At 41.0% G+C, this 21,230-nt stretch overlaps 2 protein-coding genes across 6 annotated transcripts in view; one reads left to right on the forward strand and one right to left on the reverse strand.

Moving 5' to 3' along the window:
• Positions 1 to 12,587, reverse strand: part of LOC122641143 (mRNA cap guanine-N7 methyltransferase 1-like) — a 32,719-nt gene extending 20,132 nt beyond the window's left edge. Inside the window, exons 1-5 of one of the 5 annotated variants that reach the window (XM_043834473.1) lie at positions 12,534 to 12,587; positions 2,004 to 2,130; positions 1,682 to 1,816; positions 1,224 to 1,292; positions 654 to 725 (exon numbers count right to left, since the gene is read on the reverse strand). In XM_043834473.1, coding sequence (XP_043690408.1) covers positions 654 to 725; positions 1,224 to 1,292; positions 1,682 to 1,816; positions 2,004 to 2,066 — 339 coding nt within the window. In that variant the 5' untranslated portion in view covers positions 2,067 to 2,130; positions 12,534 to 12,587. The other 4 variants (XM_043834470.1, XM_043834471.1, XM_043834472.1 and 1 more) reach the window with 4 other exon arrangements.
• A 5,167-nt stretch (positions 12,588 to 17,754) lies between these two features.
• LOC122639096 (F-box protein At4g00893-like) lies at positions 17,755 to 18,903 on the forward strand. Its single transcript, XM_043831930.1, has 2 exons — positions 17,755 to 18,220; positions 18,371 to 18,903. Exons 1-2 carry the CDS (start codon positions 17,755 to 17,757, stop codon positions 18,901 to 18,903), a joined length of 999 nt encoding a protein of 332 aa, XP_043687865.1.
• The last annotated feature ends 2,327 nt before the right edge of the window (positions 18,904 to 21,230 follow it).

A 21,230-nucleotide genomic window follows, 5' to 3' on the forward strand; every position in this document is an offset into this window, starting at 1 on the left:
AAGGTTAATTTGGAAGTCTAAAGAGGAGGTTGGAAGAAACAGGGAAAAAAAAAGAAATCGACTCATGGTAAAGACAGTCAAGCATAAGTTTAACCATACCGGAAAAGAGATAAAGGAATTCTGGAAGGGGTTTCAAATTTTTGGATATAAACAGTGCAGGCAAGTGGGTCTCTTCACCAGTGGGGATGATCTTAATTTTATGGAAAGCATGAACTGGAAGAATAAATTTACAGGTGACAATATTAAGGCAAGTTCTTTTTTTATTTTTAATATTTATGATGGCAGTTTGACTGTACGTAGAATGCAGCTGGCCCGCTGTTTCACAGACCGACTGTTGGGCATTCCCTCAATGTAGTTTGTTAAGTTAACATCTAACAAACATTCCTGGCACAAGTTGCCGAGTCTTCTACAAATATTCCCAAACCCTCGGAGCTTAAAAGAGTTTCAGATTCCATAAGCCAAGTACACAGGAGATTTTTTTTTTTCATAGTACAGTTAAGGAATATTAATAAATTAAGGAATAATTTTGTTGCTTTATCTGGGACTCAACTCTGCAAAATGCTGATAGTACATGCTAAAAGAAAACGAGTAACCCCCAGTTGCTATATCTGTGAATCACAACCAAAGAAAAGGAAAATGTTTTAGCGTGTTACCGAGCCTTCAGCTATATCAATGCCAACATAATATCCAACCTTCGCCTTGTCCCATTTGATCAAATCACCACCCTGGGTCAAAACAACAGAGAATGTAGATTCAGAACTTCAGAAAGAGCAAACGGCCACAAATACTGCTTTCAAAGTTCTAAGAAGGCCAATATGCTGAATATAGTAGCAACAAACAGGAGTCTGGCATTCATGACAACCAAAAGCGTGGTAAATATGTTGGGAATAATCCCATATTGGAAAACTCTAAGACCTTGGATGCCTTCATATACCAGTTCAGCCTCTTCACCTTATAGCTTAAGCTTTTGGATTGAACTTCTTCAACATTGCATCAGAGCTTAAGCTTTGATATAGCATAGTTGTCAAGGCGCCGCCGCCTAGGCATTCAGGCGTCTATTTTTGGATGGGTGCCTTGGTCACCTCGTTAGTGTCGCCTTAGTTTTTGACCCCCTTCCAACGCCTTTGGTCACCTAGGGGCTTTGACAATTTTGTGATATAGTAATCCCAATTGCTATATTAATAAATAAAAACTGCATATGATTGAAGAAAGCATGTTCTTACCTTCCCACAAGCAAGATCTAGAACAAAATCAGCCCGGTGAGCATAGAGTTGGATAAGAACACTTTTAATCTGTTTTAAGAATAATGAAAATAAAAACCAAATCAAGATTATTCTTTTTTTATGGATGAAAAAAAAAGGATGTACCCAATGCACCGCCACTGCGGGGTCTGGGGAGCGTCATAATGTACGCAGCCTTATCCCTGCTTTAATAGAGAGTCTGTTTCTACTTTCCAGACTAGAACCCGTGACCACTTGATTTGATGAAATCAAATCAAATATATCCTGTAAATATAGATAGTAGGATTTCCCAACTCTAAAGCCTAAACCAAGAATAAATGTGACGCAAGACTGAAATATTCATTATAAAGCTCAGCTCCATAAAAGCAAAAGGTAAACCAAAAGGAAAGGAAGTAATAAGAGGAGGCAATTTCGCATCAAAAGAGCAAATCGACGCATACCCAATTGTTTAGTTTCTTTAAATGGATAATAGGACTTGCTTCTCGTTCCTCTAGAGTTTGATTTGTCCTTGCACTGTAATGCTCAGCCACCTTTCGTGCAAGATTCTTTGTGCTTTCATCCTCCTCTGAAAAAAATTGGGTGTCGCCTAAGACATATGAAATAACATTAGTGAAAGAAAGAATGCTAAACCCTTGTTCTGTTAAGATCAAAATCAACAATGAACAGATTAACAAGGAAAAAAAGAAAGACCCATACATAATACAAACTTCCTGAAACCAAATGAAAGTAAAAAAGAAAGAAATCAATCCTGTAGAAACTTACCAAGAGTATCAAATCTACGCTTTGATTGAGGTGGACCAACAGAGGTTGAAGCAGATTCTTCATACCCTCGCTTCATCCTTAATGAGTAAACACATGCAAAAGGATCGGATTTTTCCTTTCTGTTTGCCTGCACTCTGCAGTACTCACATAATTAGAACCAGGAAGATAGATGATACAGGTCAAATGTATATCAATGTGTTAAGCCACACAGGTAAGCGGAAACTAGCTATAAGGTCACCAGAACATCAGCCTTACAGGATAAAACTCCTCATTTCTCAGTCCTAAGGCTTATTCAAAGTGGAGTGAACTTTGCTTTTAGTGCCAAATATGAGATTGTGCCCCATATGTGAATCAGAAATTAGACTCTCGCCATTACAAATACTGATGCTTAAGACAACTATATTTGCCCATTTTCATATTGGTTAGGAGTTTAGACAACTGCTGCATTTGCAACCCCCCCCCCCCCCAAAAAAAAAAAAAACCGATGCACTAAAGGTCATTAAGCCACAAGTGAGGATAGACAAATGTTCCAAGTATAAATCTTGAATGATAGCTACCTTAGCAAAAAGGCCAGCAATGCTATTCAGGCACGCAGGTGAAAACTCAACTCCTCTCTGAGTACCCACTTTTCCCTCATTCAACTTGTTTCTCCATCCTGCCCCTGCTTGGAAGGATCGCATTGCACCTTTAGGGCAATCTGCAGTTGCAAATAGAGGGAAGCCATCAATTCCATAGTGGATTCAGGAGTGATGCTCAGTGGATTCTGAATGGGGCCTGCTGTGGATTCAGTAGCTGCTGGTGACTGCTGGTGGATTCCAGGCCTTCAGTTTAGGAGGACTCCTGAATTGGCTCTTCTATCTTTTTTCACTTCCAAATTTCAGGTCAGACTTCTAAGTCCATATACCCTGCGATTTACTCATAGTTCAAAAGCTTGCCGAAATCTCGGCGAGATCTCAAATATATTGAGAAGCTTGAGCTCCTCAAAACAAGATGACATACGAGACACGAAACATGCACAGTTTCAAATAAACTCGACCGAAATTTCAAATATTTCGATAATCTAGGAGAAATCTCAAATATTTCGAAATCTTGAGACCTGAGAGTTGAGACGAGGAAGACTAAGGAAGTAAGGTGTCTATTGTTAGAAGTCATGTAATAGGGGTAGTTAGGAACTATTTCTAACACTAGTTGCCTTATTATGTAATTCTTCTTTATTTCTTTATTTTCCTTTTACCTCCCTAGGGAGGTGGATGCAATTCCTTATTAGTTGTGATTAATGAATATATGGTGAATGGAGAAGTCTCTCCATTCACAATCGTTACAGCCCAATACACTCTTCTCTCTTCGCTCTTCTCTCTTCTCTCTTGCTATCTTCTTCTTCCTCCAACCTCTTCCTTCTCTCTTCTTATTTCCTAAACCTATATTATAACTTGGTATCAGAGCCCTAGGGTTTGAGAGTCTAATCCAGCTTCCTGTTCTCATTTTTTGCTTCTCTTTGAAATCATTTATTTCAAGGAGAAGCCTCCTATGTAAACAAATCTATGAGAAAACTATGAAATAGGGTTGGAATAACCTATTCTAGTGATTCCTACTGCTATTCGAGCTTGGATGCAGCTCATTTGGTGATTTAAAGTTCAGATAGCTACTGTTTGGAGTTACTGCCAGCCCTCCACTGCAGTTCCTATATCTCCTTCGATTGGCCTGGTTTTGTGGATTGGAATGGGTCATTAGAATCGTGGAAGGATGGAGTTCAAGGGCCATGTACTGCTTCTTGCTGATTGAAGACTACATCTGAGCACAACTCTTTTTCGTGGGAACCAGTTTCTGCCCAGATTTCTGATGTTGCAGACTTCATTCCCTTATGTCTTTCTCATTTCGGCATGGATTTGATGGTGGAGCCAGCTTATTAGGATCGTAGAAGGATCCTTTTTCCTGTCTTTTGTGCTCTTTATGGCTGGCTCTTTGATAAAACTCAATCTCATGGTTCCTCTATTCGGCCCAGGTAACACCGAGAGTAATTTTCTTCCTTTTTTTTCTTGCTTCGAGTTGAAGGTTGATGCTCTCTTAGTTGAGGATTGGATATGCATAGACTTTGAGCAGTTTTATCACTTGTTTGAAGCTTTTATTACTACTTGCAAGCCTTTGTGAGGCCTTTTTAGGGACTGACCTGCTGGGCTGCTATTATACTGCCCGTGAAGTGTTTGATTTAAGTCCTCTTAGACATTTGCTGCTAGGACTGCTTCAGCAGTGTGCTATCCTAAGCTGCTTATAGGACTTCTTGCTTGTTTGGGTTGAGTGTGTACTCCCCACTTGCATTTGGTGATATTGTTTATTGTTAGTATCCATCATGGCTGATTCGGATACATCTGTGCTTGGTACTGCTGATTCTCAGCCTCCCACTATTGTCCCTCAGTTGGCTTATGAGAGTACTCATCAACAGATTTCTTTTGTGAAACTTGATGGTACTAATTACCTGGATTGGTCACACTCTGTGAGACTTTCCCTCAGGAGTAAGGGAAAGCTTGGATATATAACAAGTGCTACCAAGGCCCCCACGACTGGTTCACCGGCCTTTGATAAATGGGAGACCGAAATTCTACTGTTATGACCTGGTTGATCTTCTCCATGAAGCCCGAGATTGGGAGAAGATTTATAAGGAAGGAAACTGCCAAAGCTATTTGGGACAGTGTCTCTGTGGCCTTTGACAGAGTAGGTGACACTACCAAGGTTTATCAGCTCCATCAACAAATCCACTCATTGAAACAGGGTGACAGCACTATTTCTGAGTACTACGGTGCGTTCCTTAGTCTTGTGGAAGAGTATGATCATTACAGAGACCTTCATTTGACCAACCCAGAGGATGAAGCCAAGGTGTATCTGACTCTTGAAAAAGAGCGTGTCTTCTGTTTGCTTAGTGGTTTGATCTCTGACTATGAGCCAGTCAGACTCCAGCTGTTGGGCCGGTCTCCCCTTCCCTCTCTTAGTGAAGTCTGTAGTTACTTATAGAGTGAAGAGACTAGGCGACTTACTATGGCACCACCCCTAGCACCATCTGAGAGGTCAGCCCTCAATTCTAGTTCTGTTCGAGACACCCGTGGAGGTGGTAGAGGCCCAGGGCCTAACCGTGAGGAAGCTAGTACTGTGGAGACAGTTGGTGTCAGTGGAGTTGGGCGAGACAGATTTAAATGTGATCATTGTGGTCGCATTGGACACACCAAGGATAGGTGTTGGTCTCGCCATGGTCGTCCTCCTGGTATGCGTGGTCGTGGTGGCCGTAGAGGGGGAGCTTGGGCTCATTCCGCAGCGGCAACTGATGCTGATGCCCCACAGGATGACTCCACCTTTATGGATGCAGTGGTTCGCAGGGTTGTGTCACAGTTGAGCACATCTAGTATGGCTGGATCCTCATCATCCTCAGCTTTGGAGGTCTCCACCTCAGCTTCCACTGCCGCCCAGTCTTAGGTCATTGACTCGGGTGCCACGGACCACATGACTGGTACGTCTCATTATTATGATTCCTATACCATTTGCTCTAGTAAGGACAAGGTTAGGATAGCTGACGGCTCCCTTTCCTCCATATCTGGTAAGGGTAATATCCCTATGACATCATCTATTTCACTTTCTTCTGTTCTTCATGTCCCTAACCTTACTCTGAATCTTCTATCTGTGAGTCATCTGACCAAATCTCTCAACTGCTGTGTCACATTTTTTCTTTCTCACTGTCTTTTTCAGGATTTGGTGACGAAGAGGATTATTGGTAGTGGACGTAAGGAGAAAGGCCTCTACTTTTTTTATCCGTTTTTGCCCACAGCTCATTCCTATGTGTGTGGCCGAAACAATAGTAGTTCTGTGGATTCTGTTATGTTATGGCATCGCCGTCTTGGCCATCCATCTTGTTATAATGAGGCAACAGTTGCCTCACTTATTTTCATCTATTGCCTCTTCTCATGTTTTTCAATGTGAAACATGTATGTTTGCCAAACATTGTAGGTCTTCATATCCTTATCATGGTAATAGAACTGTTGCTCCTTTTCATATTGTGCATACTGATGTGTGGGGTCCTACCCCTACTACTTCTTTATTTGGTTATCGTTACTTTATGTCATTTATTGATGATTTTTCCCGTGCCACATGGACTGTACTTTTGAAGCATAAAAGTGATGTTTGTGATGCCTTTCAGAATTTTTACCAAATGATCCTTACCCAATTTGAGACCCCCATCAAAATTGTGCGTTCTGATATAGGGGGAGAGTACATGTTTGGTGGCCTTCAAGCCTTCTTTACTACTCATGGCATTATCCATCAGCTAGCGTGTGTTGACACGCCCCAACAAAATGGGGTTGCTGAGAGGAAAAATCGCCATCTCCTAGAGGTCACCCGTAGGCTCTTGCTGGGCATGCATGTCCTCAAGACCTTCTGGTCTGCGGTTCTTCTAACCGCCTCCTTTCTCATCAATCGTATGCCTACCAAGCTTCTTAACTACAAATCTCCCTTGGACATCTTATCTCCCAAGGCCTCTGTCTTTTCTCTTCCTTCTAGAGTCTTTGGTTGTGTTTATTATGTGTATGTTAACAAATCTGCTCGCACTAAACTTGATCCCAAAGCTCTTAAGTGTCTCTTTCTTGGGTACTCTTCTACTACCAAGGGGTACAGGTGTTATCATCCTTCTTCCCGCCGAAGTTTCATTTCCAAGGATGTTACCTTCCTTGAATCTGTCCCTTTCTTTGTTCCTTCTCAGCATTCTCTTCAGGGGGAGAATTGTGGGAGTAAATAGGCTACTGATGATTTCTTCCTTTCTCCTCTACCTACATCTCCTTTTCTGCTTGACATTGGAAAACAGAGGACTGTAGATGTGGTTGAGATCAATGATCAACCAGGGGGAATACAGATTTGGTTGTTGAAAGTGGTTCTGGTAAGGAGAAGGATTACCACATTACATACAAAAAAGGTGAAGGCTTACATAATACAAGAAAGAAGACCTACCAAGAGTCCTCTTCAGATCCAGATCCACATCCTGAGATTCATCCTTCTCAATCAGGTGACATTTCTTCTCCTCCATCTGATTTGGACCTTCCTATTGCTATTAGGAAAGGGAAAAGAACTTGTACTAATCCTATATCCCAGCTTGTTTCCTATGATGCAATTTCTCCTATAAGCCTTGCCTTTATTACCGCTCTCTCTACTGCTTCCATTCCCAAGAATGTCATTGATGCTATGTCTAACCCAAAGTAGAGCCAAGCCATGTCTGAGGAGATGATGGCACTTGAGAAGAATGGTATTTGGCAACTTGTTGACCTTCCCAAGGGACGTGTCCCAGTTGGATGCAGATGGGTCTATACAATCAAGTATAAATCCGATGGCAGTATTGAGAGATACAAAGCAAGGTTGGTGGCCAAGGGGCACAACCAAGTCTATGGAATTGATTACCAGGAGACATTTGCCCCTGTGGCCAAGCATAACTCCATAAGAGTTCTTTTATCCTTAGTTGCCAACAAAGATTGGCCTTTATATCAGTTGGATGTGAAAAATGCCTTCCTTCATGGTGATTTGGAAGAGGAAGTGTACATGCAAACTCCACCAGGCTTCAAGATGCCCTCAGCTGAAGGGAAAGTGTGTCTCCTTAAGAAGGCTCTATATGGTCTCAAATAGTCACCAAAGGCATGGTTTGAGCGCTTCCGCTAGGCCATTCTGAAGAATGGATATTCCCAGAGCCAAGCTGATCATACTCTCTTTACCAAGCGGAGTAATGGTACTATCACAGCTCTCATTATCTATGTTGATGATATCGTGGTCACTAGAGATGATACAGCTGAGCTAGGTAAATTGAAGAGCTACCTGGCACAGCAATTTGAGATCAAAGATCTGGGTCCCTTGAAGTACTTCTTAGGAATAGCAGTGTCAAGGACCAAGAAAGAGATCAACATATGTCAGAGGAGGTTTATTCTTGACCTGTTGACAGAGACAGGGATGTTAGGCTGCAAACCAGCTAGCTCTCCTATTGAGCAGAATCACAAACTAAGAGAGGATTGTGGTCCCTCTCTTGTTGATGCAGGGAAGTATCAAAGGCTAGTGGGGAAACTTATCTATCTCTCTATGACTCGGCCAGATATCTCTTATGCAGTGGGAGTTGTCAGTCAATTCATGCAAGCTCCCAAGAGTGGCCATTTGGATGTTGTGTATCGCATTCTAAGGTATTTGAAGTCCTCTCCAGGGAAAGGACTATTGTATGCAAGGCACAACCACTTGAGAGTGGAAGGTTTCACAGATGCCGATTGGGCTGGTTCCATTACAGACAGGAGATCTACCTCCGGCTATTGTACCTTTGTGGGAGGTAACTTAGTCACATGGAGGAGCAAGAAACAGCATGTTGTGGCCAGATCTAGTGCCGAGGCAGAATTTAGAGCTATGGCACATGGAGTGTGTGAGCTCATCTGGCTGAAAAGACTTGTTCAAGAACCGGGTTTGACATCAAGGGCCCATGAGATCGCATCGTGACAACAAGGTTGCCATCAGATTGCCCACAACCCTGTGCAACATGACCGGACTAAGCACATTGAGGTTGATAGGCATTTCATCAAGGAGAAGATAGACTCTGGCTGTATTTGTACTCCTTTTGTGAAGACTGGTGATCAGTTGGCAGATATCTTCACCAAAACTCTTGGCTCTCCTCAGTTTAGTTCCTTCCTAAGCAAGCTGGGAATGCATGATATATATTCTCCAGCTTGAGGGGGAGTGTTAGAAGTAATGTAATAGGGGTAGTTAGGACCTAGTTCTAACACTAGTTGCCTTATTATGTAATTCTTCTTTATTTCTTTATTTCCCTTTTACCTCCCTAGGGAGGTAGATGTAATTCCATATTAGTTGTGATTAATGAATATATGGTGAATGGAGAAGTCTCTCCATTCACAATCGTTACAGCCCAATACACTCTTCTCTCTTCTCTCTTCTCTCTTGCTATCTTCTTCTTCCTCCAACCTCTTCCTTCTCTCTTCTTATTTCTTAAACCTATATTCTAACTATGACTTGTGCATTATTCATTGTACTTGGGTTGGGTGTCTATGTAATATGTATTGTGAACACTTCACTGTATCTTGTGGTTTGTAGTAGAAACTTTAAGTCTTTTAACCATTTCTTAAATAATTATTCAATATTATGTGTCTTTATCCATTATTGCATAATTTACTTGTTTAACTTGCCAATTATTTTTCATAGCACTCAAACAATGTGTAGACTAAGCAATATTACATTAAGGGTTCAATGATTACTGCCAACCAAGGGTGCAAATCCAAAACACCAAATTGGGTGCTTTTATTTTACAATTTGAAGATTAAAATATGTTTATTAATCCTAAAACAAGCTTCCCTTACAGTTTTGGAGCCAACTATGGCCATTTGCCCACCGAAACATCATACCGAAACAAAACAAAAAAAGACACTAACTCGCCGAGATCTTGGAGTCTATGTAATATGTATTGTGAACAGTGAACACTTCACTGTATCTTGTGGTTTGTAATACAAACTTTAAGTCTTTTAACTATTTCTTAAATAATTATTCAATATTATGTGTCTTCATCCATTATTGCATAATTTACTTGTTTTACTTGCCAATTATTTTTCATAGCACTCAAACAATGTGTAGAATAGGCCATATTACATTAAGGATTCAATGATTATTGCCAACCAAGGGTGCAAATCCAAAACACCAAATTGGGTGCTTTTATTTTACAATTTGAAGATTAAAATATGTTTATTAATCATAAAACAAGCTTCCCTTACAGTTTTGGAGCCAACTACGGCAATTTGCAGACCGAAACATCATACTGAAACAAAACAAAAAAAAAGACACTAACTCGCCAAGATCTTGGTCATCTCAACCAGGTCGAGACGAGTTTTTTAACCTTGGATTTACTTTTCTGCTAAATTTCTCAGTTTCTACTTTATGATTAATCCGGGTTTAAGTTGCTGAATTGAATCTAACTTAAACCCTGGTGTTAATCATAAAGTAGAAACTTAAACCAGCCGTTGAATTTCAATCAATTTTTGCTGAGATATTCTCCCTGTTAAGAAGACCACTCAACCAAAGTTTCTGCCCAATCTGACTGGTTTTGATTAAAATGTCAACTGTTCTCTTGACCTGGTTGTTCCTTATTCCTATGATTCTGGTATTCTTCTTGGATTTCTAAACCCTAATCCGTTATGTGACTAGAAACTACATTAGTGTTCAGTTGGTTACTTGGCTAGACCATAGTTAGTAAATATAAGTACGGCCATAAAAAAGTACATGGAACGTACGGGTATTAAACAGGCCAGGACTTAAATACTTTTAAATTACATGTTTAATACAGTTCCTGTTTAAAAATTCAGTCGTAAAAAACAGAAATTACATCAAAATGCAACAGACAAGGGAAAATTCGGGCATTGTATCAATATGCAACAGACAAGCACATCATTCAACAAGCATAATAATAGCGTCTAGAATACAAATTTATCAAAAGGAAATTTTCCCCACTGAAATCGTAACTAAATCTTCCATTTTTGGGTTTGTAGAGAGGAGATTGAAGCCAAATAGCCATTAAAACCCTGTGAATCACGTGAAAGTAGGATACTCCAAATTCGGGGGTCAAAGAGTTTCATAAACATTCTTGGTGGAAAAAAATGTGGGGCCCTTTGATCTTAAAGGGCTAACCAATTAGTAAGTCACACTTAATCTTATCATTCATACCACAAGATGATCATAAAGCATACATCAAAGTATTGGTAGCATAGTCATACAACCCATGCAATCCAGCAAAATATACACCATAAAAAAGGAAAATGCATAGAATTTTAAGAAATGAACTAACATAACATTAACTAAAATTGACTATAACAAAAATTAATGGTAGATGTAGGTCATTGATATGAGGCTGATTCCTCATGCGATTATCCAAGGGTTTACATTCAAATAGTAATATATTAAGTTAAAACTTGGTCCTAGAAGAGACTAACCAAACAAAGAGAGGTGGAAAAAAAGGGAAGTTGTAATAAGAAATCATATTAAAACTAGCTTTCAGTTTGAATAACATTTCAAGCAGGGCCAACAGTCCCAAAACAACGACAACAACAACCATAACCTTATCCCAACTAAATAGGGTCGGTTACATGGATCCGAAGGGGCCAAGACAATAATAGAAATAGGAGCAGTAGAAGGAAGTAAAAAGGTAAAAAGGTAAAAAGGGATTAAAAGAAAGGGAAAAAGTTCTCTGTCCGGGAGTGTGGCCTACGCCAGCACTCCCATGAGTCTATCTCTCTCCTCCCCATGTGAAAAGACACCTGTGCCCCCTTGTTTTAAGGAAGAGAGAAATAGACCCATGGGAGTGCTGGCGTAGGCCACACTCCGGGACAGAGAACTTTTTCCCTAAAAGAAAAAATAAATAAGTAAATAAATAAAGGGAAAAAGTTCTCTGTCCGAGAGTGTGGCCTATGCCAGCAATCCCATGAGTCTATCTCTCTCCTCCCCATGTGAAAAGACACCTCTGCCCCCTTGTTTTAGGGAGGAGAGAGATAGACACATGGGAGTACTTGCGTAGACCACACTCCCGTACAGAAAACTGCTTCCCATAAGTAAAATAAAATAAAATTAATAAAGAAAAAAGTCTAAGCAATAGTCAAAGCAGCATCCCACGAACATTCCCCTACAAGGGGTCGACTGCACGGGTCCTTGTCCCGCCCAGGGATTATTGATGCCAACTGTTCTTAATTTCAAAATTATTTGTTTCCTGCCCCTTGAAATGGTTATATTTGGAACTTTTGCATTTTCACTGCAAAGCATGTTATGGGAGGAGGACTGACAGATGCAGTTTACAATGTGTTTAGATGAAAGTTTAATCTTTAAGTTTCTAATCTCTATTGCGAATCCTTTGATTTTGGAATTTGATTGGTAAGCTAAGAACCCCCTCCCCCCTCTCCCTCAATGTCCTTCCTAACGTATAGTAGAAAAAAGCTCTATATGTCACAATGAAGAGCGAGCACGGGAAGGGGCACTGATATTAAATTAAAATGTATTAATTGCATTTTGGGGAGGAAAAAACAAAGCTAATGGCACCCTTCTTCTTCCCCGTCCCAAATAGTGCTGAATATCAGCGTAGGGAAGTGAGGATGCCTGCCAACCAGACACAGACTCTCAGCGACCCTTTCTTGGGCTTGGCCCAGGAGGAGAAGGCAATGGAAATGTAGAGACTAGAACAGCTTCAATGAAAGCACAAGCAGTCTACTCCTACCTAAAACTACAGCCCCGACCATCGAGAAAGGCATACTCCATGGCCATGCAAAGATAAGCAGATTGCTTGACCTCGATAGGATATTAGTCACTCTGCATGTCATCTTAAAGAGCAGGAACTTGGAATAAATGAAAAGAAAGAGAGAGAGATACCAGAGTATCAAACCGAAAAGCACAGAGAAACAATGAGTTTCAGACCGAAAAAAGGCTCATTTGAATTAGATTTTAGACATACTACCAACCTGGACCTCAGGGACGGCAACAGAGTGTCACCTGGCGCCGGTGATTTCTCCAGCGAAGGCGACGACTGCAATGAAGAGCGACGGCAGCAGGCGCAGAACGAAAGTACGGGCGACTGGCTATGGCTCGTTTCTAGGTTTTCGGAAGAAGGAAAGGGACGGACGAAGAGTTCGCCTTTTTTTAGATATACTTAATTGAATATAACGTTTTTTTAACGTATTAACCGTATTATACGTACTACATATATTATACTTGTCGAGGAGGGAAAAATAGCCTCTCCAATTCCCCCATGGTGCAGTGCGGTGCAGTTTGGAGGGGAGATGTCGAAACCTATCAGGTGCGACATCCAACAGTACCAAGCTCAAGTTGAAAGAAAAAAAAACTAGATCGGTGCAACTCAAACTGTTGGATGTCACGTCTTCCAGATGTCAACCTCTCCACCCCGGAATTGGAGAGGATTTTTTAATCCGTTGAGGAGAGGTTTTTGTGCCTGCTAGCATGGGCCCAGCGCAAGTAGCATGGAGCCAATCATAGCACATTCAAAAGCTTAAATAGGGATGGGATTTTTTGCATTCACAAGGGCAGGGTAGTCATTTCGTCTCCCTTTGTATCAAGGCACAAACACCACACTGCGAGGCAAAGTTCTTTTTCCCTACTTGTTTATAACTTAATGGGAAAAGAAATGTTGCCTAGTCACGTTCCCTTCCCCTAAGAGAGATGAAATGACCAACATGCCCTCTTGTTGGAGGAAGAGGGCATGTGATAAAGCAACAAACCCTTCCCCTAACTTAATATTCCACATACATTTTTCTATTTCCTTGAAAAATATTTTTCTCAATAGTGCAATACAAGTATATGTATCTAGGCTAGACTATTTGAAAGGAAAACATGGAAAGGAAACAAAAATTGTGGATCTTGACAACGAAGAAAATAACATGATACCGATACCAACCTAATATTTCTAGGTCAAATTGCGATAAATTTTGTTCCCAAACTTGTAGCTTTGCTACCAACCTAATATTGATATCGATAAAGATTGACCATATCTAGTCGATTCAAATCATTTCATCCTCCCAAGTATTGACTTAGAGTTTTTTTGGGCCATTTTGCTCCATATTTGACACCACCAATATGGTATCAGTCATGTATTGGTAATAACCACGGACTATCTAATCCCAATACCTAAAACCATGAATGATCCACAAGTGACATGAAGATTCCAAGCTCTCTGGTAACCCCCTCTCCCTTGTTGGTTTTATAGAAGAGACACCCATCGTTTATGCAAAGACATGTTTTACTGACGGTATAGATCATACCTAGCATCCTTACACGAATTTGGGAGTGCACACACCCCTTTACACTCACGTTGGTGAGGGTCCCCCTGGATTTCTAGTTCAATTTTCTACTCAATTGCCCTTTGGTCTTTGTTCCTTGACTTGGTCCTTAGCCCATTGCTTCCATTGCCTCTTGAGTACACACTTGGTTCTAGATCTCATATCTTGATACAACTCGTTCAAAGCAGAAAAATATGAAAAGGAATAAGAAGGTAACTCGACTATCAAACCAACAAAGTGTGCTTTGATATCAAGTTGGAAGTTAAAGAATCTAGGACAAGAAGGAGAAAGATGAAAGTCAAAGGTTAGAGAAGAAGGAGAAAGAAGAGAAGAGAGATGATGGTGCAATGTTGTGCATTAGAGAATTATCTCTACCACACCTATATTACTCCACTAACAAGATGAAAGGAATTGCATGCACTTCCCTAGGGAGGTAAAAAAGATAAATTACAATCTTCAATGATCCCAGGTAGGGTGCAAGTTTGGTCCTGTTAGGTCGAACTCGCCCTGAGCCCGAACAGGGCATGGGCTGAGATATTTGGCCCTAGGATGGGTCAATGCTGAAAATTTCTGGCCCTGAGTCAGGGTCGGGTCGGGTCAGAGTTGAGGCTTTGAGCTAAGCCTAGCCCAGCCTAGCCTGACCCTGTTTTAAGCTATACTATAAAATATATATTGATATAATATATATATTATAAATTTTAAATGTCAACCACATTTCATGTAAAATTGATAATTTAACTCTCCCCATGATCAAGGCCAATCAGGGTCAGCCCGGCCCGATCCTGAGGACGGGTCAGGGTTGGATTTTTTAGGCCCTGAGTTCGGGTCAGGTTGGGCCCGAGCCCAGCTAAGGGGACTCAGGGTTCGGTTAGGGTTTAATAAAGTTTGACCAAACCCGACCCTATTGCTACCCTAATCCCAGGCATGTAGGAGACCTTATCCGATCTAAAGATGTCATTGTTATGCACATTTTCGAGTATACCATCTGAAATGACATTATTATTCTTATTGGAAGTGTGTGCCATACCAAAAGGGCAAAAAAATGTAAGTTATATAATTTGATTTTTTTGCGGTTATAATCAATTAAGTAGGACAGAGGGTTCCCTATGCAGCCAGTGTGGGGTGGAATCTGCACACCTTACTAATGGGTCTTCTAAAAAAGTATCATCAACATAGTACCCATATAGTCAAAATAGGAGAGAAAATAATAAATTAATCTTTTTTGGTGAAAGAAAGTAATAAAATAATTCATGTGAGAGAGAAATTGCACTTTGACATTGTGGAAATGTTTTTCTCATTAAATATATGAACAAATAAAGGAAGAGGGTTCCTTACGTTGCTAGTGTGGAGAAATCTTCCACGCCACACCAATGGAAACATGGGAAACAACGTCATCCACATGTGATCCACATAGTTAGGGGAGGAGAGAGAGAGAAAACAATTAAAAAAAACCCACGTGAGAGGGCATAAGTTACATTAGCTGCATGAGAAACTCTTTCTCATAAATAAATAACAAAACAATTACTTTTTTTCGTCATTTTTAGTTTCAATTTCGATTGATTTTATTGGTCCATCGAGCTACGGAAATTGATTGATATTTAAGATTTGGGAGAAAGTTCTCTGTCCAGGAGTGTGGCCTATGCCATCACTCCCATGTGTCTATTTTTCTCCTCCCCATTTGAAAAAACACATCTGCTCCCTTGTTTTGAGGAGGAGAAAGATAGACATAGGACAAAAAACTACTTCCCTTAAGATTTTTTATAAAATCAAAATTGAAACTAGAGCAATAAGAAACTCGATTTGTTCGAGTTTGATTTTTTTTCAGTCAATTAAGTTCAACCTCCTTATTGACACCCCTAAAATGGTGCACCTTCTGGAAGGTTATCATTTGCAATGTATTATCTAGTGGCATTCGAACAACATTGTACTGGCCTTGTCGCGCATCAGTAGATGGTCGACTACTTCAACTTGTGTGAGGAAATCAACTTGGAGATGCCATACATGGTCGATGATAAGATATTTCTTATGGAGAGCCTATGTAGTGGGTCTTGCGACTGGGGAGGGCTTCACTCAAAGACAAATGCATATTGAGCCTCAATGCACTCGCTGTGGAGCAAAGGTTGAATCTGCTGATCATATCATTTTGCAATGCCCATTTGCTCAAGCAACTTGGTTTGGCAGCCCCCTTTTGTATCAAGTTCCTAACTATGAGGAGTTTACTATGCAAAATTGTGTTGAGGACTGGAGTAAATGGCAATACTTAGACAAGTCAAGGAGACGAGTAACATAAGTAGTTTCATTGTTTGGACCATGTATTCAGTAGAAAGACCCAAGTCCAATACTTGATATGGATCGAATGATATGGGCCATATCACACAATTTTGCCCTTATTTTTTGGAAAAAGAAAAAACACTTTTTGGATAGTTTTGCCCCTCAATGCAGATGCTTATCCCCTTCAATTCTCTGCCCGGCCCAGTTCCCAGTTCCTCTAACAAAGGGGTTGGAATGACGAGAATGGATTATTTGCATGTACCAACAGGTGAACGTACATCTCAGAGCCAATTATATTTTAATTTTGTTTCCATAAAAACTCCTCCCCTTGTAAAATGGAAAAAAATAAGACAAGTGCTTGGCTCTCACATGTACGGTCACCTGTTGATACGTGCAGAGGAACGAACTCCGAATGACCGCCGAATTTTTATCCATACTTGACATCAAGTACATCTAATAGAGGGGGGTGGACCCCACCTCGGGCAGTATGTTTGGGCAGGGGATAGGATAGTCATTTTTGCCTCCTCTATTAGATGTACTTGATGTCAAGTACGGGCAGTGTAATTGAGAAGATAAAGATCCATGACCACCCTAGCTACCTCTACGGCTCTACCCAAACACACTGCTTGGGTGGGGCCCACCAAATCGTTATCCTCTCCTGCAACGGCACGGTGCAGTTCTACATCGTGCAGCGCAGTAGAGGCCATGTGGTATAGTGAGCCCCACATGGTGCACATGGCCTCTACAGCCGCCGCATAATGCAGTACTGCACCGTGCAGTAACAACATAGGATAAAAATTCGGGGCCCACCACCCCCTGTTAGAGGAACTGTGGAACTGAGTCGGGCAGAAACTGGAGGAGATAATTATCCCAGATACAGTGCTACCATATTGGTATTAGGGACCAGCGATACCAATAAATAGTAGCCAATACAACTAATTTTTTTCCTATGCGGTTCCCTGACCGGTGCGGTTCCCTAGTGCCTCTCACTAGAGGAGGGTGGACCCCACCCCGGCAGAGTGTTCGGTCAAGTGCCCCAGGTGGGTCCCACCCCCTCTTGTGAGAGGCACTAGGGAACTGCACCGAGCAAGGAACCATAGACGATAACGGTTCCCAATACAACCAATACAATACCGACTTTTTTTGTTTTTTTTTTTATGAAACAACATCAAAGTGAAGTGTAATCACACAAACCACACACCAACCCCAAAAGGTTAACCGACTTTTGAATACAATACCGACCTTGAATGATCTAAAATTATAGTATTTCAAAGTCCAAATGAGAAACTTTAGAAGGAAAAATGAAAACTCTGAATCAGTTTATAAACTTGGGATCCAAGTGTTCTTTTTTTTTAAGAAAGTGTAATCACACAAACTTGGGATCCAAGTTAAATCCTACTAAGATTGATCGAGCGGAAGGGTGATAACTCCTCTTGTGGATTATAAAATCATTGTGGGTGCCTCAATACCCTACTATTGACGATCAGTCGTTCTAGGTACTCAAATCTGTTCTTCTTCTTTTTTTTTTTTTTTTTTCTTTTTCTGTTCAACAGGTCCTCTGTGTTTGTGTGTTAATTTAGATTTCGTACAGTACTAAACAATCTGTAAGAACAACTTAAGTTTTATGTGTGGTTATATGCCAAGTTAGCATGGGTTCCCTTCCCGATGATTGCAATACTATTGCTTCCAGCTGGTCAACTGGGTTGAAGAACTCCACTGAAAATTGCCATGGTGTCGACAATGTTACGGTTGCAGTACTTCTAGAGGATATCGTGGTGCTGATCATAAACAAGTTAGACTTGGTGGGCTTCCATCATTTTAGTGCAGTCTGCAGGTCTTGGCAATCTATTGCCATTGCTGCCAAGAAAACACGGCTGTTGCACCTTAGACCTCAACTCCCATGGCTGATGGTTTCCCATCTTTTTGGGTTTTTCAGTCTCTCCCATGACGAAGTTTTTAGGTTAGAATTGCCTGAAATCTATGACACACAGTGTTGTGGGTGTAATTGGGGATGGTTGATAATGGTGGGTGAGATGAGACGCATTTTTCTTTTGCATCCATTTACTAGGGCTGTAATTGACCAACTTCCAACTCAAGCTACTCTTCCTGTTCTCGGTCAGGGTTTTCTTTATTAGTTTGTTAAACAGAGCCAATACTACATTCGCAAGGCTATGTTGTTGTCGCAACCCCCTGCTGCTACTACTACTACTACTAACAATTCCAATTTAGATTATAATAACAGTGTTGTATCCTCTATTGCAACAGATGATTGCTTGGTTGTAGCAATTTATGGTAGCCACCATTTAGCCTTATGTAGACTAGGAGATGAGGCGTGGACAACTTTTGGAAATTACCATTTTGAGGAATCTTTTGAAGACATTATATTCTACGAAGGAAAATTATATGCTATTACTTTTCAATATGAACTTATACTTGTGGAGTTGCATCCTCATCCAAAAGGAACAAGTTGTAACGTTGCTCCTCCAGCAGAAGAGGAATTTAGCCCTCTCACTAAGCGGATGAAGTCCTTTTATTTGGTGGAACGTCTTGGAGACTTGTTGATGGTTATAAGATGTCATGTATTTGTTGATTCAATGATAATCCCTAAACCTGCTATGTTCAAGATATTCAAGTTAGATCTAAAGGGTCGGTGTTGGAATAAGGGGGAAGACTTGGATGATCAAATGCTATTTATTGGCACAAGTACTGGCTTCTCTCTTTCTGCAGTTGACTTCCCTGGATTTAGAGGAAACTGCATATATTTCACAGATGATTTCTCTCATGACTTTTCAGTGTAAGTACTGTGGTCCTCAGGACGAGGGTTCCTCAACCTCTTGATGACAAGGATTGGCTTCGATGAATAACGGTGTATCATTCCGATATATCATCATGGGGATTGGGATCATGCTTTATAAAGAAATGGAGTCACCACCTAGGATTAGGGCCTAGGACCCAATGGGTGTAGCCCCATCAGGAGTTAGTGGAAAGGGCTACGTAATTCCATATGGTCTGGTCAGAGATTCAGGGTAAGTAGTCAGGTTACGAGGGTGGGAAGGTGTTAGGCACCCACCTCGCCCGGATAAATCGATCTTTCTACTAAATGCTGATTTTCGAATATTCTCCCTTAATAATATATCTTATACTAACATGTAAGGCTAAGTTATGATGCACTAATCATGACAAAGAAAGAAAAATCATTTACTATGTACACTAAAACGAGTTACTTTAATTGTCTACATAATGCCAAAAATAATGAGAGGGAAAGAGACAAATACCTGTCTAGAGATGTAAGAAATAAATGAAAGCGCATCGAGGGCGAAATATGTAATGTCCCACGGCTCAGGTATAGACGGACGATCGGCTTATCTCTCTCTTGTCGGACAGAGTAAAGACTATATGAGATGGATTTCTCTACTCAAACTTCGGGCAAAGTAACGGCTATATAAGAGATTCTTATTATCTGTATACAGACAGATAACGATTGTGAAGTGGGTTTTTCGTTATCCGTACACTGACGGGATAACAATACCCAAGAGCAGAATCGCTCTATGCTTAGATGGGTAACCGAAGGATCCACCCATGTCGAAGAACTCCACTCACTCACATACTCACGAGGGAAAGACAGGGGAAAAGAGGATGAAAATGGGGCAAAACAAGCCCTGGAGGGTCTCCTTACCCGAGAAAAGCTTGAGAAATGAGGGAGGGGGACCCTCCTATTTATAGGGAGGGGTCCCCTCTCTCTCCTGGCCAGATAAGTCATCCACGACGCCGTGGAGATGTCCACGGGGCCGTGGGGGACTTTTCCATGACGTTGTGGGTGACATCAGCAAGCTGATGTCACACCCCCTCGTGGCGCCTTGGAAATCCGGTACACATCCCCACGGTGCCATGGGAAGGAGCCTACTGCGCCGTGGGGGCGCAGTGCCATTTTTCCTTATTTTTTTCTTATTTTTTGGGCTTTTGGCTCCCTTCTGACTCTTCAAAAAATTTTCTGTTGGGGGGCTCCGCCCCCCTACACCCCCCGTAGGGGGGCTATCTACCCCCCTAGACCCCCACGGCTCGCTAACCGGCTAGCGGGACCATCGTGGTGGGAGAGGGTGAGCAGTTCCTCCTTCAACATTTGGTAAAAGGGTCTTATAAGTCATTTTAGGGATGTTAGGGTGATTTGGTTTAGATGTAAGGACAAGAATCCTTCTTAAGAGAGATACCGATGTCTGTCTGTGTCCTGTTGTCATCATCGCCGGGGGGTGACAAAAGTCAGTGTCTACATTCAGCAATGATGTATTGGCGGACAAATTGCTATGATTTGGGTGTGTATCACTTAGAAGACAATAGCATTAAACCTTTTCTCTTAAATTATTCCCATTCCTCTCTGTCTCCGCCCATCTGGTTCAAACCAATGTCTTGGTAGAGAGGGAGTGGGTTTGTGCCAGTTGTTGAGATGGTTATCTGATTTATGTCTTCTAGCTTGTCTTATGATTTGTATTATGTGGGATAATGTGTTTTTTCTATATCTGTTTTGTATCTTTATGCTTATGTTATTTGAAATGGCTCTCTTTTTTATTTTATCCTATCCAATGCAAATGTTATGGATCAACTTCCAAATTTTACAATGTTCGTTTAGGAGTTGGAGGTGGAGGAGGCTCTCTCTTTAAGTGTTGGTTAAGTTTGTTTCAACGGAAATTAGGGAAAAACTCATTCTCATGGGATAAGTTTGTCAAAGTGGCCCATCCTTATTGTGCCACGTGGAATGGTGATATGCCAATTCTAAGACTTTGGGTGGATTGTCCATGGTCTGGATTGGCCATATGGCAAATTTTGAGAGCCTAAATCAATCAAATACCCTCCTATGTATTGGCATGCATCCCTGTGTGCATCCATGCACACTTGTAGTACTCAAAACACTTTGTGCACTCTCATATAGTCCTAAATTTTCAATGCTCTCATGTTATATTAAAGACATTATAGAATGTTGAGAATCAGTGTGAAAGTACAAAGATCTATATGCCCGTTGGATTTTTTCTTTCACAAGTTGCACTAACATATTAAGTTAAGACTGCATTGAACAGATATCTTCATTTTGTTCTTCAAGACTCTTTCTCAAAGCTCTCACCTCACTCTGTAA

The sequence above is a fragment of the Telopea speciosissima genome, chromosome 9 (assembly GCF_018873765.1).
Source record: "Telopea speciosissima isolate NSW1024214 ecotype Mountain lineage chromosome 9, Tspe_v1, whole genome shotgun sequence".
In the NCBI taxonomy this organism is placed as follows: Eukaryota; Viridiplantae; Streptophyta; class Magnoliopsida; order Proteales; family Proteaceae; genus Telopea; species Telopea speciosissima.

Bases quoted from the DNA above. Each gene is read 5' to 3' on its own strand.
- LOC122639096 (XM_043831930.1), top strand. From the start codon at position 17,755: ATGGGTTCCCTTCCCGATGATTGCAATACTATTGCTTCCAGCTGGTCA. The intron at 18,221-18,370 runs GTCAGGGTTTTC...CTATTGCAACAG, and splicing joins AGCTACTCTTCCTGTTCTCG to ATGATTGCTTGGTTGTAGCA.